Below are 21,392 nucleotides of genomic sequence, written 5' to 3'. Positions count from 1 at the left end.
CTTATGCTCACAGTGCTTGGTTTAGAGAGCCATATTTCACTGCTTCACAGGTGATTTCCCACTTTTTGGAAGTCATTTCACCTATTTTGGACTTTGCTGACCTGATCTTCCCTGCTGTGAGCCTTCACTGCAGCAGGGAGCAACCTATGCAGCTCTACCGGACCTCAGAGGCAGATCAAGAGGAGCAGAAACTCCAGCAGCAACGCCAACTGCCTTCTCCTCAGCCACATGTAACTCTGCAGGGCAGAGGGGATGGACATGTAGATGCAGCTCTAAGGAGGCAAGACCCCCAATACAGGGGCTCCGGGCAGAAGATCATCTTCCTTGATATATGTGAGTGCGAGTGCCTCAGGAGACTCGGGCTTTTGTGGCAGGTCGTTGCTGACATCTGCACTCTGGACTTGGTGGGTATGCATTACCAGTGGCTGTCAAGGGAGCTATAACTAGACGACCCTCTGCCCTGAGTCTCTGCTTCTCCTCCTCTCCTTGCAGTTCTGTGCTCTCTTCTCCAGCAGGTAGAGAAAGCAGAGAGTTGTGAGCATGAGAAATTAATTGAGGGGTGGGGAGGACATTTGTGGAGGGTGACTGTGAGGGATGGGTGTGAGAGGGCAATCAGATGAGGGTGAATGTGAGTGTTGGCTGTTCAGATGAGAATGTGAGGAAGGGCCTGGAGAGAGAGGAATGAGTGGAGCTGCAAGGTGTTTTAGTCTGAGGCATGTTGTGCAGGAGAATGTTGGCAAGTCAGAGTGTGTGACTTGGTACCTGAAAGTGTTATGTCACTTGCATTTCCTCCCCTCCTGAGGTCGTTGAACCTCTTGTGACACTGTATCCAGGTTTGAGGAACCACACTCCTGCTGCTCACTTCCTCGGCCACTTACATCCACGTGTGCTTGATATGAGACGTTAGCCTCTTCCTTCTGGCCACAGGAAACATCAGTCCCTCAAATCTCGCAGCAGGACCTCCAGGGAAGAGTCAGAGACCAGGGGGTAACCTTCCCAGGTCTTCTCTCCATTCCTGTGGTTGCTGAAGCCTCAGGAAACAATGTAGAATTCAGTCTCTCTGACCCTGTCAGAGATCCTTTAAGTAGAAATCCTTCCCTTGACAGAGTATGCATTGTCATCCGCGATTGGTCTGGAAACCTGGAAGCGGGGTGCTAATGCTATGCCTGAGTTAAAGAGCCAAGGCAAAGCCCACTACTGAATCAAACAGGTTCCTGACCCATTGCTGGTCCCCCACCACTGCGAGCAGGTCTATTTCTGTAAAATTCCACCTGATACCCCAGCTGAGCCCTTACCAGTGTTTTACAAATGTTTAGCTTAACTTCCTTGCTTTTGTATTCTGTGCCTCTAATAAAGCTTATTACACAGCCTTCTCAACTTGTCCTGTCCCCTTCAAAGATTTGTGTACATACAACCTCAGGTTTCTCAGTTCCTGCACCTGCTTTAAACATAGACACTTACATGCTGGATACCAATACACGTTAGGGTTAAAGAAATGGTGGCTATGTCTTTAAAACTTATCCCACTTCTTTGCTAAAGGAGACATCATGTGACCTGAGGTGTGCATGCCTCACACAAGATAATCATGATTAAAAAATGTTTGTTTTGTTGTTGACTGCTGTAAGATAAATCAGTGAGTTGGTGCTTCCTACCTCTGGTGCTGCTGGAGACTTGGATGTTGACATCTCCATGGAGCTCAGTATCCTCATTGGCTGGTTCCAGGATGAACTTGGCTGCTTGTCCAAATGGGTAAAAATATCATCTCTTCTGGATTTAACATTAGCACTAAACAACAGGTATATCTTCTAGTAGAGCACCAGTGGTAAATAGATTCCTAGTACAAAGATTTGAAAAGAAAGGTGTACTAACAAACTTTACAAATGTCAACGAAAACTCCTTAATAATGAGCAAAATCTTTGTTGAATTTTCCAAATCTTCTGGCATGATAAATATACTCCTACTAAAAATATTCACTATCACAAACAGAGTTAATTAATTTTTACCATCATAATTATTTGGTTTACAGTATTTACACTTTATCACAATCTATTAAGGGAAGAGCCCACTATTGTATTCAAAAATGCATAAAACCTATTGCTAGTTAGTTTCTGAATTTATTTAAATTCATTGCATGTCAAAACAGGAACTCATTGTTACTATATGAATAATGGTTGGCAAGTGTATCTTTTCTTCTGCAGCTTCCAGTAGTTATTATTATAACTGCACAATGAGCAGCTGTTTGAATGAAATAGATATAAATGCATCATCTTTAAGAAAATATCTAGGTGTTATGTGTTTATTTAAGAGCTTCAGAGGACTTTTTAAATGAACATTGTTATGACCGAGGCAGGAGGAGTGCACTGTCTTTTCTGGTTCCACTTATCCACAGGTCAGAACATATATTTAAAATGTTTACCCAGTTACCAATACGGTCAATGATATATGCTAACACCCAAATTTCTGTTACGGCCAGATGAGAACGATGTCTAGGGGTCCCTTTTAGCCTTCGTCTGGTCTTATTGTTACAGGGTTTAGATTTTAAACACACTGTGTTTTGAGTTCCCCCTTGGTGAATCCTTGTTCACCGCTTTTCAATTACAAGGCAAAGAAATGAGCACAAACAGGCCGCCTTGGGTTTACAGAAGAAAAGTGAAATTTATTAAAACTTAAACTCTAATTCGGTTAATGCTTACAGATACACACCACATCCCATGCTCGCATGCGTACGCAATACGCACATACAAATAGAGACAAAAAAGAGTAGAAGAAAAAAATAAAGTAAAGAGGTTTGAGGCAATATCAGACAAATTTCTTGTTATTGTGCTTCGAGCTCACTGTAGTCCTTTTGTAGTTAGTCTTTTTGTTGGGGCCCTGTATTCTTCTTAAACCTTGTAAACTGTAGGCGACTTTTCTCTCTTGGGATTCATGTGTCTTCAATGGGTCTTCAGTTCCCTGAGAAAGAGATGGGAGCAGACAGGAGAGAGATGTCCTCGTCCAGGAGTAAAGAGCTTTCTGAGTTCAAATTCTCTGTGACAAGTTCAAAATCAAAAAACTCCAGCAGCCAGTTAGTCATATAACTAAACTGTTCTGACCATGTCTGTTTGTATTTTCCGCCATCTTAGTAGTTAACCTGGCATGCTAGCCTCTCCACCTTCAATATCTGGTAATCAAAAGTCCATTGTGGATTAAATTGGAGCACGGAGTGGCCCCTTTGACCTTTCCAAGTACTGTCTGTTACTATACAAATGTCTTTCCAGTCAAGGGCTTGGCAACCCCTTGTAATAGGCCTTTTTTTTCCCAGCAACATTTTTACGTTTTAATGTTCTTGTGGCAAAATAATGTGTGCTTCATTCTTGGCAGGTGGGGGCCTGCATGACACCTCCATACCCAAGGGAATGAAATGTGTTTGAAAAGAAACAGTGCATTTCATGAAAAGGTTTGAGTGAAATATAAGATACAGAAAGAAAAACCGTGCATTTCTCTCATTCATTTCCATTCATTCATCAATCTTAAAGCCTATTAAAATTGTCTTTTCTGGGTGCCAGTGTTGCTTTAATTTCCCCTTATCTGGCATCCCAGTAGCTATGTGGTTCTTTGGGGAAGCTCTGCTTCAGTTTGCTAATTGCCATGACTGCCTAGGGTTTTGTTCCTGTTGAGGTAATTTTCTTTTCCAGGAGATTTAGTAGTGGCTGGGTCTATCCTGAACTGCAAGTCATGCAAAGACATTTGACTTCAGGGGATGGATGGTTTCCTTTTTCTCTGATTGTGGGGGAGGATTCTTTGTTAATCTATCCTTTGTTCTCTGGGACTCTCCTACCTGCAGGTATGTGTGCAGACTTGACTGCACTCTCCTGTGGCACTTCGACTAGGGGAGGCATCACTCTCACAGTTTCTTTGTCCCCCTAGCAGTCTCTCTTTGTCTCTGCATGTTCCTTTAAATGCTGTTAGTAACTCTGGTGGGGTGCCTCAAGAGTCTGCATTTACATAGGAGGATGTGGGGTCTAACATTTCACATTTTCCAGGGTTAATTGACCAGACATTAGGGGTTTTCACCTGGGATTCCTCCCAGACTTCCTTTAACCTGCCCTCTTGTTCACTTTTTCCCCTTCTCTTTCTAAACATTTACCAGCCGTATGCCCTTTTGTTCTCGGTGGGGGTCCCTTACAGTTCACCAGCCCTCGGCTGGATGGTCCTCCTAACACCGGCACAGGACTTAGGGGTGCAGGTTTCAACTGTAGGTTGTGGTTTCCCCTTAACCTGGCACATGTGGCAACTCCTGCAGTACTCCACCACATCTTTGTGGAGTTTTGGCCAGTCAAACTGCTGTCTTATGCAGGTTTTGGTCTTTCGTATACCGGCATGTACAGCCATTGTAGTCTCTTGGGCCCTTCTTAATATATCTCTCGGTACCTCTGCGGCACGAATAACTGGTGAACTACTGTCCACTCCTTGCTGTCAGGTCTGTGAGGAGAACTCCATTTCCTCATCAGTACCTCATTTTTTAAATAGTAGCAATCAGGGACTCCCTCTGCTTCACTTTCAGACTGGGTAGCCTATGCTAACTCTCGCTGAGCCTCACTTACGGAAAATCCATTTAATTCATTCCCTGGGTCTCCTGACTTTCCAAAGAAATTCTCGACAGGCAGCCTCATGGTCATCTGCCTGCAGTGCCAATACAGTCTCCTCTGGGGGAGCTGGTTTGATCATTGCCTGATCCACTACACATTCAGGGAAAGTGCAGGGGACCGTCTCCTGCCACTGCTCTGTTTCTCTGACCTCCTGTGGTCTTTCTTCCACTACTGGGGGGGATACCACCTTCACCCCCGCCAGATCATTACCTAGGAACAGGTCAACCCCGTCCACAGGCAAACTAGGCACAATCCCTACAGTCACTGGTCTTGAAATTAGTCACACTCCAGGTGCACCCAGTGTGCAGGTACAAGCATACACGACCCTCCAATACCATTCACCACCATTCTGGTGTTCACTGCACTCTCTGGGGGAAAGGTCAGGCCTTTTCCCAGTATAAGGGATCTGTTGGTCCCTGTATCCCTGAGAATCACTATGGGCTTGCCTGCTCGAGGGGTATGGGGTTACTTTCCCTTCAGACACAAAACCCTGATAACCTTCAGGAATCCTATTAACTTTTCCTGCACTGGCCGTAGTAAGCTTCCTGGGTTGCACTCTTACTGCAGTTAAAGCCACAGCTTGTTCTGCTGTGCTTTGCATCAAGTCCCTGTCTTCACTGAGTGGGTGTGCCCTGATTAACCCCACAGGTTTTCCCTTTAGTTTCCAGCAGTCAGCTTTTAAATGCCCTAATTTATTACAATGGAAGCACACAGGTCTCTGGGTCTCAATCTAGATCACAGCACCTTCCTTTTTGGTTGGAGGAGGGCCCGCTGTGTCTTCTGCTTTCCTTTCTCTTCCAGGACTGCCTGGGTGGAGATCACCTTCCCACCCTTTTTCCTTTTCGGATTTGTGGGGGTGATTAGGAAAGGCTCTCCCTGGGAAACAGACTTATAAATTAAAGCAAACTCATCGGCCAAATGGCCACTTGCCAGGCTCCCTGAACCCGTTCCTCCTCTACATGGGTCTTTATTGTGAGTGGTAGAGAGTTTTTAAATTCCTCTAACAGAATTACTTCTGTGAGAGTCTCAAAACTGAGCTGTAGTTTCAGACCCCTCAGCCACTGGTCAAAAGCCACCTGCTTACTTCTTTCAAACTCCAGATAAGTTTGATTGGCTTGCTTTTTGAGAGTTCCAAACTTTTGGCGATGGGCTTCGGTTACTAATACATTTGCCCCGAGGATAGCATTTTTGGTCAGTTCATAATTTGATGAACTTTCAACTGGCAACAAGGAATAAACCTCATGGGCTTTTCCAGTTAGCTTGCTTTGTATTAAAAGAGACCAGGTCTCAGCTGGCCATTTTAGCTGCTTTGCCAGTTTCTCAGAAGACACAAAAAACATTTCCACATCTTCCTCATTGAATTTTGGAATTAATTGAGGAAGTTTTAGCAATTTTGTACCCTGCCCTGAATTCTGCTCCGCCATGTTGGCCATGCTTTCACTGGGGTCACTCGTCAGCACCTAGTTAACTCAAGCCGCCTCAACTCTTTCATTGCATTCTTTCTGGAATATTCTTTCTCTCTCTCTCTCCTGTCTTTGTTTCTTCACGTTCCTTCTTGAAGGTTCTCTCTCTTTCCCGTCCCTTCTGGATGGCTCTCTCTCCCTCTCCTGCCTCTCTCTTTTTCTCTTTCTTCTAATTCAAGTTTCCTGTGTTCTAATCGTATCTTTGCTGACAATACCCTGTCGGTTTCTGCTTCTAAGCCTGTTTCTACTTCAGATTCAAGGGAAAAATGGTTGACCACTAGCCTTGGGAGTTCAGACTAAAGGTCTGCAAATGAAATCCGACTGAGCCCAAATGCCGGACCCAGAAGTGCGACCCGACCCGACCTGAACGTGACACATGTCGTCGGGTCCTGTCGGGGTCGGGTCGGGTAGCAGGCCTTTACATCAGTACATGGGTACAGGCCTACTACCCGACCCGACCCCTATGGGTCCTGACTACGTGTCGGGTTTGTGTCAGTTCGCACTTCCGGGTCCGGTATTCGGGCTCCGTTGGGTTTCCTTTGCAGACCTTTAGTTCAGACTTCCTAGCCTTGCCATGTACAGTGATCCCACACTGCTCAGCCATTTTTCTCAGCTCCTCCGTAGACTGTGCTTTTAACTTATCCCAAGTCACTTCACCCTGGCTTGGGGTATTACTCTTTTCAATTGCAGACATGTTAGTATTCAAGCACACACAACTTCAAGAAAACCTGTGTTGGAACCTTGCTCTTTTTTTGATTGGGAACAATTTGGCTTCCCACTTCCAATTTCTTTTGTTTGTGGGTAAAATTCCGATGCTAACACCCAAATTTCTGTTACGACCAGGTGAGAACGATGTCTAGGGGTCCCTTTTAGCCTCATCTGGTCTTTCTGTAACAGGGTTTAGATTTTAAACACACTGTGTTTTGAGCTCCCCCATGGTGAAACCACTTTTCAATTATAAGGCAAAGAAATGAGCACAAACAGGCCTTTTTAGGTTTAAAGAAGAAAAGTGAAATTTATTAAAACTTAAACTCTAATTCGGTTAACGCCTACGGATACACGCCGCAACCCACGCTAGCATGCCTACGTGATACGGACATGCAAATAGAGACAGAAAAGAGCAGAAGAAAAAATAAAGTGGAGAGGTTTGAGGCAATATCAGAAGAGTTTCTTGTTATTGTGCTTCAAGCTCACTGTAGTCCTTTTGTAGTTAGTCTTGTTTTTTGTTGGGCCCCAGTATTCTCCTTAAACCTTTGTTCACTGTAGGAGACTTTTCTTTCTTGGGGTTCATGTGTCTTCAATGGGACTTCAGTTCCGTGAGAAAGAGATAGGAGCAAACAGGAGAGAGATGTCCTCAGTCTAGGAGTAAAGAACTTTCTGAGTTCAAATTTTCTGTGGCAAGTTCAAATTCAAAAAACTCCAGCAACCAGTTAGTCATGTGACTAAACTGGTCTGACCATGTCTGTTTGTGTATTCGGCCATCTTAGTAGTTAACCTGGAATGCTAGCCTCTCCACCAATGTCTGGTAATCAAAAGTCCATTGTGGATTAAATTGGAGCAGGGAGTGGCCCTTTTGCCATTCCAAGTGCTGTCTGTTACTATGCAATTGTCTTTCCAGTCAGGGGCTTGGCAACCCCTTGTAATAGGCCTTCTTTTCTTCCCAGCAACAATTTTACGTTTTAATGTTCTTGTGGCAAAATAATGTGTGCCTCAGTCTTGGCAGGTGGGGGCCTGCATGACATATACTCTACTCTTTATCCCAGAAGAAAATGTACCAACCAGGTTTCTTTAATAAACAACAAAATTATCAGTTTATTATAAAACAAGACTTATCCAGTAACGAAGCAACGCATTAACACACACATTGAAATATGAACATTCCCTTTTTAAGTACCCAACACACACACACACACATTGGGAAAAAATAGGAATTTTCTCTGCAGCTGTCTTTTAGAAAAAGAAAAGACAAAAAAAGGAATACTAAATTGGCTATTTCTTGAAGGAAAAAAAGAGAAAATATGGAAGGATGTCAGTTGTCCCTTTTGGTCTGGCGTCCCTGTATATGGAGACGGGTCACTGGGATTTTTTCAGAAGCAGTTCTTTCTGGAGATGTCAAGAAATAATCTGGTAAACTTTCCAGGAGAAATGTGGCATCATGAGTTTTAGTTATCACACTCAGGATTTGTAGGGTTTTTTTTAAAGAGGTCGAGAAAGAGGAGCTGACACACTGAATTTCTCAGGGTCTCTTGGAGAGGTGCAGGAAAGATGATCTGGGGGTTTCATTTCATCAGGTTACAAAACCAATTGCTTTTCAACACTGTCCACACCCCAACTGAACCAAAAGAATATCTCCCAAGCAAATCCAGTCCCTGACCCTCATAAATCTTGACATGTCACTTCTCTGTAAACATCTCCCCCAATTCACCAAGGTCACTATTGTTTATTGAGCTTAAGGCATGTGATATCCGGTAAAGGTTTATTTCAAACAACACCTCTCAGTGTCCTTTCAGTGAAATTTCAACAAAAAAACAAAGTCTGGCATCTATGAAATCATCAGTCTTTCAAAATGGATCCATTTCCACACTTTTAAATATGAGCCCTCAAAAAATATTAAACAAAAAGTGGAAGCACTTTCATAACAACATGGTTGTTGAGAATGTTTACTGCCATGTAATTACTTGGCAAAGGCAAGACCTTTAAACAACTTCTGCACAATACAACAAACTATCCAGCAGTGGGTATCATATGATCACGGATTCTAGCTTGGATACTCCTACTGGTTGGATGTTTACTACCTGGTTGTTTTTTGCCTGTAATATTGAAGAGAGCTGATTTGTTGGCAGCAATTGGCTAAAAGCGAAGTATTAACATAAAATATTTAATCCTTGGTCAGTGGAATTACTGTCTGCTTCTTCATTTCCATCAACAGCAATTTGCTAACCAGAGATTACGGTTAACCTTGCAACTGTTTATTATTTGAAACCACCTGTCATCTTGGATATAACTGATATGGTACCTCGTCCTCTATGCAGAGCTCTAGCTATACTTTCAGATGGTGAAAAGTAAGGATTGCAAGAACGTAACATGCCCTCTTGAAACCTGATCCCTTGTCATCTACTCTAGTATATTTAATGCCTTCTTCCTCCTGTATTATCCTAATTCTGAGCTGGATCCTGTCAGAATACTGATGTGTAGACATTGAAGCATATTATTTACTCTCCCCACACCTAATTTTCACTTACACACACCTCCCTCAACCTTGTCTTCACATATAACAATCCCCTCATCACATTGTCTTTGAGGCCTGTAAGCACTTTTTCATCTCCTTTCAATTATATGGTCCTTTATCCACTCCAGACTTCTCTATTATCACCTCCCATACCTAAAGTAAACCACCCAAAGCCCCTCACCTATACCCTTTCAATCTCACCCAACACTGATGCACCATCGATATCAACTCCTGTACCACTCGCCTCCATAACTGATCTGTTGCTCTTGGTCCCCATAATATCCCAGACATCCACCCATTGCCATCAGTGTTCCTGATACAACAGCCGTCTCTGCAGCCAAGGTACGTCGAGCCCTTAAGTTGTACGCTTGAGTGTACATAGTGAGCAGCCAGCTCAGCCAGAATGGGTGCACCACATTAAGTTCTATTGTCGTTCTCTTTCCAATACTACTCAAGGACCATTCTAGAAACTTGGAATAACTTCAAACTTCTTTTCACTATTGTATCACCCAATCACCTACCACTGAACCTGCTGTCACACCACTCCCTATTCAAGACTCTTGAGTGAGGCTTCCATGCCATCACATCATTGAGATCATGCTGATTCAAAGTCTTCAGTGACATCCTGTGGAACCTCTCTGTTCTCAATTTCACCATTAGCCATTTCTTCCTCCTTGAATAAGTATCTGTCAGTCCACTGTGGCAGTACACTCTCTTTCATAGTTTCACTGAGTCCCCATCACCTCCATTCTTGCCAAGCTCTCCTGGTTCCATTTGTCCCAGAGAATGGATTCTAATATCTATCCTCCCTTCAGCCATTGTACTCTTGTCCTCTGGGACTCTGTCCCTCATCAACTCTGCATTATCACCTCCATGCTTTCAAAAGCCTGCCATTCAACCATGCTTTTTCCTGCTTCCGAGATATCTCTTTGCATGTGAGGAGTGCTATAGAAATCTAGTGTTGTTTACATGGCCATTATTGTCAGTAGTCCAAAATACAGCATGCATATACTGTCATATTTGCTGCAGGAATATTAACTGCTGCTGAGCAACATATCTATCTAAACTCAGCTTGTCTGTCCATGAGCTAATCAGTAAGGATGAAGTAGAGCCTCCTCATCTCTGCAGTGCAGTCCTTAAAGCAAAATGCCTGTTTCTCCCTCCACTGATTTGAAGCCTGTCTGTGTATTCTTTTGTCTTTCAGGTAATTCTTTATCCAACGCCAAACAGTCCGAAGACACCAGAATGGCACAAGATGGTCATTCCAAAAAATAGTCAAGATTCAGATTTGAAAATAAGACTTGCCGTGAGGATGGATAAACCTCCAAACATGAAGCACTGTGGGTAAGTCTGTAATATTAACAGTAGTTCAGAAAAGCGTTGGGTAAAGTTGTACATTGTCAGGCAGAGCTGACTTTAGGTATTCATGAAACCCATGGATGGGGAAGGGAGGGGAGAGGGCCAACACAGTGATCGAAGGTTTCACATTATGATTGGCATACTGCCAATAGCAGCCAAATTAGTGATTGAGCAGTTACTTGTTAGAGCTTAGGGTGTACTTAATGGGATGATCCATCATGCCTGGTAGGAAACTTGGTAGGTGCTTATAGATGGACTTCTATATTTTTTGTGACTTTTTTTGAGGACTCGTGTATTTTAGAATTATGGATATTTTATTTGGGAAAACTGAAAAGGATTCCATGGATGTTTTTTCACTGGGGTCATTGAAGGGACACTGAGAGGTCTTGTTTGAAAACAACATTTTCTGGAAGTCATCTGTCTTCAGATAACTACCCATCAGGGGTCTTTTTTGACTGGGGAAGATGTTTACGGGGAAATGACAGGTCAAGATTTATAGGGGTCAGGAGGCTTGACCCTTGAGATATTGTTTTTTGTTTCACTTTGGACAGTCAGCTGGGGTTTGGAAAGTGTTCTGAAAGGAGTTTAAGAATCAACCTGCCAAGGACAAATCCCCAGCTTAGCCTTTTTCCATCTCTTTGAAAAGCCTGCCAGCTTTTCCATCTCTTTGAGAAGCTCTTAGAAGCAAGTGTAAGAAATAGAAAAATTGATGCCGCATTCCTCCTGAAAAGCCTGCCCAAAAGCCGTGTTGCTGCGTTTCTTCTGGAAAGCCCAAACTGATCTTCAACATCCCCTGAAAAGAACTATTCTAGAAAGATCCCAGTGACAACTATCTATGCATATTTGGGATGCCAAACCAAAAAGGAACAACTGACATCTTTCCATATCTTCTCTATTTTTCTTCAAGAATTAGCAAGTGTTTGGCCAAAGTATTCATTTTTGTCTTTTTTTTCTAACAGAGCTCCAAAGAAAAAAATCTCTATTTGTGTGTGTGTGTGTGTGGCTAAGGTAAAAAGGGAACTTTCATTTTTCAATCTGTGTGTTAATTCATTGCTTCATTACTGATTAAGTCTTGTTTTATAATAAACTGATAATTTTGTTGTTTATTAAAGAAACCTGTTTGGTGTATTTTATGTTGGGATAAAAATAAAGTCTATGATTGACCATATTGGTAACTGGGTAAACATTTAAATATATGTTGTGACCTGTGGAGGGTGGAACTAGGAAAAACAGTGCACACTTCCCACCTCGGTCGTAACATATAATTGGGAGCTCGTCTGGGATAACCCAACGCCAAAGACGTACAATTGTAAGTAGGGTAATAATAATTGATAAGAGAATAAGTGAAAAAACAATGTCACTTGTACAATAGAGTAAAGTTTACAATATGCGAATGTCTCTTTCAGTTGCTACAACCTTTCAGGGGAAGGCGGATGTATCCCTGAATGATTTAAGAAACCTAACCAAGGTTAGGCTAAAGGATTTGGCTAAATTGATGGTGTTAAAGTTAAAACCAGGAGCTAAGAAAGCAGACATAATTGCAGTAATAGGACAGCATTTTCAATTAGAAGAAGAAAAAGGTGAACCAGAGGGTGATGCAGTTGAATTAGCTAAAATTCAGTCGCAGGTGTGGCAGCTTGAACTTGACAAAGAAAAATAAAAAGCAATAGAATTGGAAAAATTTAAGCTTCAATTTCAAAGAGAAAGTGAAAGAGAAGGAAAGGAATTCGAATAAAAGAAGATGGGACTAAAACGAAGGGGTAGTCTTGACTCCATTGAAAGTTTTGGTGGGAAAGATCTGACTCCAGCCTAGGACCCAGTGGAGAGCTGTTTAAATTTGTACAAGCCCTCCTGAAGTTTGAGGAAAGGGACATGGAGGTATTTTTCATTTCTTTTAAAAAGATAGCCAGACAGATGAAGTAGCTGAAGGAAAGCTGGACACTGATAATGCAAAGCAAGTTGATGGGCAGAGCTCATGAAATTTATGCCATACTTTCTGAGGAGGATTCTGTAGATTATGAAATGGCAAAAAAGGCTATTCTCACTGCTTATGAGTTGCTCCCTGAAGCATACAAGCAGAAATTTCAGAATCTCTGGAGATAGTCTAGGCAGACTTATATAGAATTTGAGAGAGTAAAGCAAATTAATCTTGATTGTTGATTGCGGGCACTAAAGGTAGAGGCCACGTATGAGAACCTTAGGGAACTAATTTTCCTGGAAGAATTTAAAAATTCACACCCTCAATTAGTGAGAACCCATGTAGAGAACCAGAAAGTTTCAACAGCCTGACAGGCAGTGGAAATCACTGATGATTACAAGCTTGTTTACAAGCCCAAATCCTTCATCTGTCACCCCCACAAACCCAAGAAGGATAGAAGGTGGGAGGGTGAAAGGAAGGCAAGTAGCCAGGGACAAGTAGGGACAGCTGGGAACACCCTGGGATCTTCTCAGGCCAGAAAGGAAGATGCTGAGGGTGGAAGTAAGGTCTGCAAGCCTAAGTGTTATCATTGTCACAAGGTGGGACATCTTTATGCAGAATGCTGAAGTTGTGGGGTAAACCCATGTGACTTATTGGGGTACTGTTACGACCAAGGCAGGAGTAATGCACTGTCAATTCAAGTCCCATTATTCCACAGGTCACAGCATATTATTAACATTTCCCACCTGCTGGAAATTAGCCAAATTAAACACTTTATTAACCCCAGAATAAAACACCAAACCAGGTATCTTTAAACAAGAACAAACCATTTATTAATAAACTAAATCTTAAACAATATTGAGATAAATTTATGTCTGAATAGACTTTATAACTTCTTATTCCCCCTAACCCTCATGCACACACACATACATTCAAAAACCAATGGTTAACTGATTCTAAAATGATGTTTTTAAATTAAAGCTGTTTCTTAGGAATAATAAGACAACTGGGTTATAAGTCCTGGTTGGTTACTTTTCCGGATCAGTGAGGTGTCCCAGAGTCGAATAGTCAAATGCCACTCAAAGTCTCCAGGTGAATTGATGAATAGTCGGCAATGGATAGGCGTTCAAGGCACTTCGGCTCCAGTAGGCATCACATAGATCTTTCAACAAGGAGTATAACAACAGGTCTATTTAGATTTTGAATTAGCAGTCTATCAGTAGAAACTTTACTGCAAATTCCAGAACTCCCAGAAACACCAAAGGCAACAGTAAGTCACTCCTGAGGCAAAGACTTCTTAGAGACAGGAGTAAAAAAGGAATTTGCTACCTCCAACAATGCAAAGATTCCTTTCCAGGGGTCTTTTCCTCTTTAGGCGAAACACAGCCAGTAGGCCAATGCAGATTTTTTGATGAGAGAGAGAGAGAGACAAATACTTCCTTCCTTTAAGGAGAGCACGCTTCACAGGTCTGCCAGATCAAACTGGTTCTAGCCAGTCTTTACACATTGTCAAACTGATACAGATACCTGAGAGTTATAGGGAATTCTTGTCAAAAGAAAAAGTAACTCCTTATCCCTCAAGTGAGGCAGGTAAACCTATAGTGATATTTAGGGATACAGGCGCCACCCAAACTCTTTTGCTGAGAAAAGGCATAACTTTTCCACCAGAGGACACATTGAATGCCAAGGTTTTAGTGAATGGTATTGCCAGGGAGTATATACCTTTGTATCGGGTGCACCTAGTGTGTGACCTAATGTCTGGAACAGTAACTGTAGGAGTTGTCCATAGTTTGCCAGTAGACGGAGTCGACCTACTCCTGGGGAATGATTTGGCCAGAGCGAAGGTAGTAGCTTCTTTAGTAGTCACAGAAAGACCAAATGAAGTTAAAGAGACAGAATAGTCGCAGGAAAAGGTTCCAGGAATTTTTCCTTCATGTGTAGTGACCTGAGCAATGGCTAAACAAGTTCCATTGTTGGAGGTAAACTTGGCACCACAGTCAGATAGTCGAATATCTGAAACTTACTTTGGGGATTTGGATAACCGAAAGGAAATGTTAAATAAATCTTCTCTGATCAAGGCTCAGTAAGTCAATCCAGAGTTAAATAAAGTGGCACAATCGGCTCTAAGTGAAGCTGAAGTAAAGGGAGTTCCGGAAGGCTACTATATTAAAAATGCAGACGAAGAATGGACGGTTGTTCACCAGATAGTGGTACTGCCCAAGTATCGCCAGAAAATTTTAAGGATAGCCTATGAAACTCCTATAGCAGGACATGTGGGGATCCAGAAGACCAAATCACGGATAAGTCAATATTTTTACTGGCCAGGTCTTACTACGGACATGGCGCAGTTTTGTAGAATGGGCCGTATGTGCCAGATTGTGGGAAAGCCGCAACCTGCCATAAAACTGGCACCTCTAATTCCCATACCAGTTTTTGGGGAACCATTTAGTAGGGTGTTGGTAGACTGTGTAGGACCTTTACCGGAAACAAAAGCGGGACACCAATATATACTCGCTATCATGGATATCGTTACTCGGTTCCCAGAGGCCATTCCCTTGAGAACAATTTCTGCTAAGGTAGTGGCAGAGAAGTTAACCCAGTTCTTCACTAGACATGGTTTACCAATTGAGATTCAGTCGGATCAAGGTTCCAATTTTATGTACAAAATTTTTCAGGAAATTGTGGGTAATTTGCTTACAACACTGTTAAAGTCATCAGCATACCACCCACAGACAAGAAGCTTTAGAAAGGTGCCATCAGACCCTCAAAACAATGATCAGGGCATACTGTCATGAATATCCCCATGATTGGATAAAGGGCTAGAATTTCTTTTGTTTGCCATTAGGGATTCAGTCTACCAGTTCTAGTCCTTTTGCATTAGTTTATCAACTTGAGATAAGAGTTCCTCTAAGACTAATTAAAGAAAGGTTTTTAGAACAGAGGGATGAATCTTCTGTGTTAGATTATGTATCCATGTTCCGGGAACGGCTCACGAGAGCCTGCAAAGTGTCTCAGGAACACCTGAAAGCTTCCCAAACAACCATGAAGAAATGGGCAGACAAGCATACCAAGATCCAAACATTTCAACTAGGGGATGAGTTGTTAGTATTACTGCCTTTACAGGGTGAACCACTAAAAGCACAGTTCAGGGGTCCATATAAAGTGGTCAAAAGAATTGGTAAAGTATATTATTTGATTGACACCCCGATCGCTGGAAAAAGAATCGACTGTGTCATATCAATATGTTGAAACAATATCATCACTGGGAGGAGGATAAGCAAGCACAGGTATGTTAGGAAGTAGGGACAGTGAAGGATGAAAGGGATAGTGAAGATGAGGCAGAAGGGGGCCTAGCCAATTCTCAAATTGAACCTCTTACTATCTGGTTAGCTCATACTGTATTATTAGGGAGATTGGACACTATGCTTTCATATTTAGATGCAGAACAATGAGAAGACCTAATAAGGCTATTCACAGCATTTAAAGGAGTCTGTAGGGACAAGCCAGGATGTACAACCTTAGCCACACATGATGTGGATCTGGGATAATCCTTTCCTTTAAAACAACATCCTTATTGCTTAAGTCCACAGAAACAGGCCCGGGTAAAAGCAGAAATCCAATACATGCTGGAAAACCACCTAATTGAACCCAGTCAAAGCAGCTGGAGTTCCCCAGTGGTACTACAACCTAAACCTGATGGTTTAACTAGATTCTGCATAGATGACAGAAAGGTTAATGCAGTAACAAAGGCAGACTCCTACCCAATTCCTTCCTTGGAAGACTGTATTGACAGAGTGGGCAGTGCCAGACTTCTTACAAAAATAGATTTGTTAAAGGGATACTGGCCGGTTCCTTTAACACCCCGAGCGAAAGAAATATCAGCCTTTGTCACACCAGACGTTCTTTTACAGTGCCTAGTGATGCCATTCGGGCTAAAAAATGCCCCAGCCATTTTTCAGAGACTAATGAACCAAGTGGTAGTCAGTGTTCTTAACTGTGTGACAAAAACAAGAAATGCTGGATTCACTCAGCAGGTCTGGCAGCATCTGTGGAAAGAGAAGCAGAGTTAACGTTTCGGATCAGTTCCGAAGAAGGGTCACTGACCCGAAACGTTAACTCTGCTTCTCTTTCCACAGATGCTGCCAGACCTGCTGAGTGAATCCAGCATTTCTATGTTTTTGTTTCAGATTTCCAGCATCCGCAGTATTTTGCTTTTCTTAACTGTGTGGTTTACCTTGACGATGTGCAGGTATACAGTGACACTTGGAAGGACCACTTGGAACAACTAGAACCTCTATTTAGAAAAATACAATCTGCTGATCAGTGATAAACCTTGCCAAAGTGAATTTGCCAAAGTGAGGGTAACCTACCTCGGGCATATAGTAGCATAAGGACAAGTGTTGCCAAGGACAGCGAAAGCACAAGCATTGGTGGAGTTCCCCACCCCTAGGACTAAGCGAGAAATCATGAGGTTCTTGGGGATGTGTGGTTTCTACCGCAAGTTTGTACCAAATTTTAGTACTATAGCTGCTCCGCTGACAGATTTGCTACCAGAAAAGAAAACCAAGGTAATGTGATCAGGGGAGTGCTAAGCATCTTTTGAGAGGCTGAAAGCCATTTTGATTAATGAACCAGTGTTGACTGCTCCAAATTTCACTAAGCGCTTCAAGGTAGCAATTGATGTTAGTGTCCTGGGGGTCAATGCAATCCTGTTACAAGACGATAAATACATTTCCAAAAAGCTAAATCGACACCTAAAAAGATGTTCAACAATGGAAAAAGGAACCCTATACTTATTACTGGCTCTTGAGCATTTTGAGGTCTATGTCTATTACAGAGAGACACTGGTATATACTGATCATAACCCCCTAGCCTTTGTAGAAAAATTCAAATACCAGAATACCAGACTAGTCTGATGGAGTTTACTATTGCAACCTTATCACTTAAAGATTATTCACATTGTGGAAAGGAATAATGTAATTATGGACGCTTTGTCTAGGATTTAACTTTGCTTTGAGTTATCTAAATGCAAAGATGGTACAAAGCAGAACTGTATTAACTACACATAGAGTAACTGAGTATGAATGTGAAAATGTTAGAAAATATTTTTCATCTTCCTTTTTTCCCACATTTTGTAATGAAATGCATTTGTAAATGGTGCTTCATTCCTCCAAGGATAAAGGTGTTATGACAGTACTTCTATTTTTTTGTTAAGTTTTGTTTTTGAGGACTCATGTAGTTTAGAATTATGGACATTGTTTTATTTGGGAAAACTGAAAAGGATTCCATGGATTTTTTTTTCACTGAGGTCATTGAAGGAACAATGAGAGGTCTTGTTTGAAAACAACATTTGCTGGAAGTCACCTGTATTCAGATAAATACCCAGCAGCGGCCTTTTTGGACCTGGGGAAGATGTTTACAGAAAAGTGACAGGTCAAGATTTTTGGGGGTCAGAAGGCTTGACTCTTGAGATATTGTTTTTGGTTTCACTTTGGACAGTCTGTTGGGGTTTGGGGAGTGTTCTGAAAGGAGTTTTAAGAATCAACCTGCCAAGGACAAAACCCCAGCTCAGCCTGTGAAAAGCCTGCCAGCTTTTCCATTTCTTTCAGAAGCTCTTAGAAGCGAGTGCAAGAAATAGAAAAATTGATGCTGCATTCTTCTTGAAAAGCCTGCCAGAAAGCCCTGTTGCTGCGTTTCTTCTGGAAAGCCTGCCAAACTGATCTTCAACATCGTCTGAAAGGAACTATTCTAGATAAATCCCAGTAACAACCGTCTACGACTATTTGGGACTCCAAACCAAAAAGGGACAACTGACATCTTTCCATATCTTTTTTTTCTTCAAGAATGAGCAAGTATTTGGCCAAAGTTTTATTTTTTTTGTAACGGAGCTCTAAAGAAAAAATGTCTATTTTTCAATTAACTTGTGTGTGTGTGTATGGCTAAGGTAAAAAGGGAACCTTTATATTTCAATCTGTGTGTCAATGCTTTGCTTTGTTATTAATTAAGTCTTGTTTTATAATAAACTGATAATTTTGTTGTTTATTAAAGAAACCTGGTTGTGTATTTTATTCTGGGATAAAAGTAGACTCTATGGTTGACCGTATCGGTAACTGGATAAACATTTAAATATATGTTATGACCTGCGGAGAAGTGGAACTAGGAAAAACAGTGCACTCCCCCACCTCGGTCATAACAGTACTGCCTTACTGTTAATGTTGGCACATGTGATGCAGCGTCAGTTTACTATTCTGTGTGCTGGGTCTTAGTCTCCCAATTTTGGACTCCCCAATTCGCAGATCTCCCAATGAAATGAAAGGCCAAGAGATCGTTTTTTAATAAAATTTGAAGTATTACATAGTATTATACAGAATTTAGCACACTATTGAAGTAGTACATTGGTGAGTAGCACTGTTTTTCAAACTAGGCCTCTTTTTCATATCTCCTCTCCTTCCCCCAAATAAATCTAGAAATAATGGGTTGCTAAATTGGGAAAAGATGCAGAGAAAGAGGCAATCTATGTAGGGGACTAGGATGATTAACCTCACTATGGGCTCCTAAAATCTTAAAAGTGGGCTGGTTGCTCAGAGGATTACATGTAGCACTGGAACAGGGAATTGCTTTTGACGCTGTCCTCTCCCTCATACACTCCTACTACAAGCATTTATCACTGATCAGTATGTAAAGACTGTATAACATAATATTCTTGTGCTAAATCTTTTTGCACATCAGCTGACCTTCCAGAGTAGCCACTTATAGAGAGTGACAGGAAGTGGAAATTGATCCGTGTTTTTATATCTACTGTACTGTCATGTGACCCTCCATGCACCGAGAATGTTCACCATGTGTAACTAAAGAGTTCAAGAGTAATCTGTAAACATCTTGGGAAAACCAGGTTCATTTTGGACTTTTTTATAGGAGTGATTCTGCGCTCCCGGTGAGAAACCACCCTTGGAAGGGAGTGTGGCTCTGAAATCAGGGATACAATACTGTATTCCTATCTCTGACCCACTCTCCCTTGGAGTGTAGCATCCTATTGCATTGGGCAGGATTGCAGAAACATCCATTGTAACTACAGGGAAGAATTTTTATTTCAGGAATAGTGCAACGTACTTGGACTGAACGATAATCAAAAGATGTCAGACAAGAGAAGTGGTGAATGGATATGTGGGAGTCTTCCTTAGCCATGAGAGCAAACAATAAGAACAGTTTGGGTGCACAAAGCAACTGTTGATTAACTATCAGCCAGTGAATCCCAGCCAAGAATGTCGGTGTTGGAAACACTTACTAGTTTCTAGGTCAAATTGTGTTTGACTCCAGCGGTGAATCACAAGGTGATTTTGCCTGGGATACATGGCAGGGAATTATAGTTTACAGAAAACAAATCAAGGAATGTGACATCAAATTGCCTACAAGTGTCACAGATGTGAGTAATATGTCTGACTTCATGTTTTTGATTAGATTTGCAGCAACTATGCGGTACGTCATTATAAAATCGTCTTTTTAAGTGGTGATTTCTGGTAGGTATTTTTAAAATATAGCTCTGAATGAGCCTGCTAGTTGCTGAATGTTTCTAGGTGTGAAACTTACTGAACATCATTTGTTGAGAGTAGGCACAGTGCTGGTCTTTGGTCAAACAAGGAAAGACTCGCTTAATGGTTACTGGTTTGGAATTTTATTAAACTGTGTAGGCTGTCATAATAGGTTTATGGTTGGGGTTAAAAGTCTTCTATTCCAGTCATTGTAGAATATGGTATTGTAGCTCTCTCTGGGCAATGCCATTCTTCCCCAGTTCACTAGCCCATTTATTCTGTTCAGAGTCAGACTGCTGAGCCCCAACTTTCTTTTCACCCACTCCTGGTGTCACACTCCATCCCTTGGATTCTCAGTCTCTCACATTGTCCTTTCCAGCTCTTGCTCTCTCCTAATTCCCTCTCTCAGTCACACCATCTCTTGTTCCCTTCTCCTTCAGGCTACTGGTCTCTGTCTAGGGGCAATGGTGGCACCACATGGAACACAGTAAACATTGTATTGTTGATGATGAGGGGGAGGGGACTGGAAAGTACACAGAACATTTTATCCATTTCGTACTGTATTAATTCCCCTGATGACTGAAATAGTCAATGTGTGGAACTGAGCCACACAGACCAAGAAGGTCCAAAGTTTGATGCCTAATTGTACTGAATTAACTCAGTCAGAGTAGCACAAGAATTAATCTGTGTTCCTCGGTAGGGACAAGAAAAAAATCAACGTGCTCCGAAGCATTGTCCAGTGATCTTGCTGGAAAATGTGTTTGAAGACAGGGCCAAATTCAGTTGTGAACTCACCCCACTGCCTGTTCCAAAGTCCTTTAAATGTTTTGATTCCAAATCAAGCTATGAAAAATGGGTGACATAATGGAAAGGTGATCTTTTTTTATAGGATGGATCATAAATGGGGAATATGGGAGAAAAAGCCATTTCAACATGAAAGCAAGTCGTTGGAAACTGATAAATCACACGCTGAGTATAAATTGTGATAAATTTGCTCTGTATTAACATTCAGTCTGGTGGAACCACCACCACACTGTTAGGTCACTAACTGATCGATAATTAGTCATTCAGTAGAGGGCTAATTTTGCTAACTGGTTTAGTTTTATGGATTGAGTAAGACAGTACTTAACTTGGATTGCCTCTATACAGTGTAAGGCTGCTAGTGGTCATATTACACTGGTCTAAAGCCTGTATCTGTAGAGTGCAGTGCAATGTCCAGCAACAGACCCTGAGTTATACCTCCAACTGCAACTCGCTGGAGGTGGA

The 21,392-nt window shown here is 41.8% G+C and overlaps 1 protein-coding gene across 2 annotated transcripts in view; it reads left to right on the top strand.

The window, feature by feature from the left end:
* The window catches only part of LOC137379688 (calcium-dependent secretion activator 2-like), a 796,052-nt gene that overhangs the window by 409,955 nt on the left and 364,705 nt on the right, over nt 1-21,392 (top strand). For both annotated transcript variants that reach the window (XM_068050896.1, XM_068050894.1), the window contains exon 8: nt 10,525-10,664. In XM_068050896.1, the coding sequence (XP_067906997.1) occupies nt 10,525-10,664 (140 nt within the window). The remainder of the gene's footprint in view (nt 1-10,524; nt 10,665-21,392) is intronic.

The sequence above is a fragment of the Heterodontus francisci genome, chromosome 18, assembly GCF_036365525.1.
Source record: "Heterodontus francisci isolate sHetFra1 chromosome 18, sHetFra1.hap1, whole genome shotgun sequence".
NCBI lineage: Eukaryota > Metazoa > Chordata > Chondrichthyes > Heterodontiformes > Heterodontidae > Heterodontus > Heterodontus francisci.
This window is presented reverse-complemented; position numbering and strand designations above follow the sequence as displayed.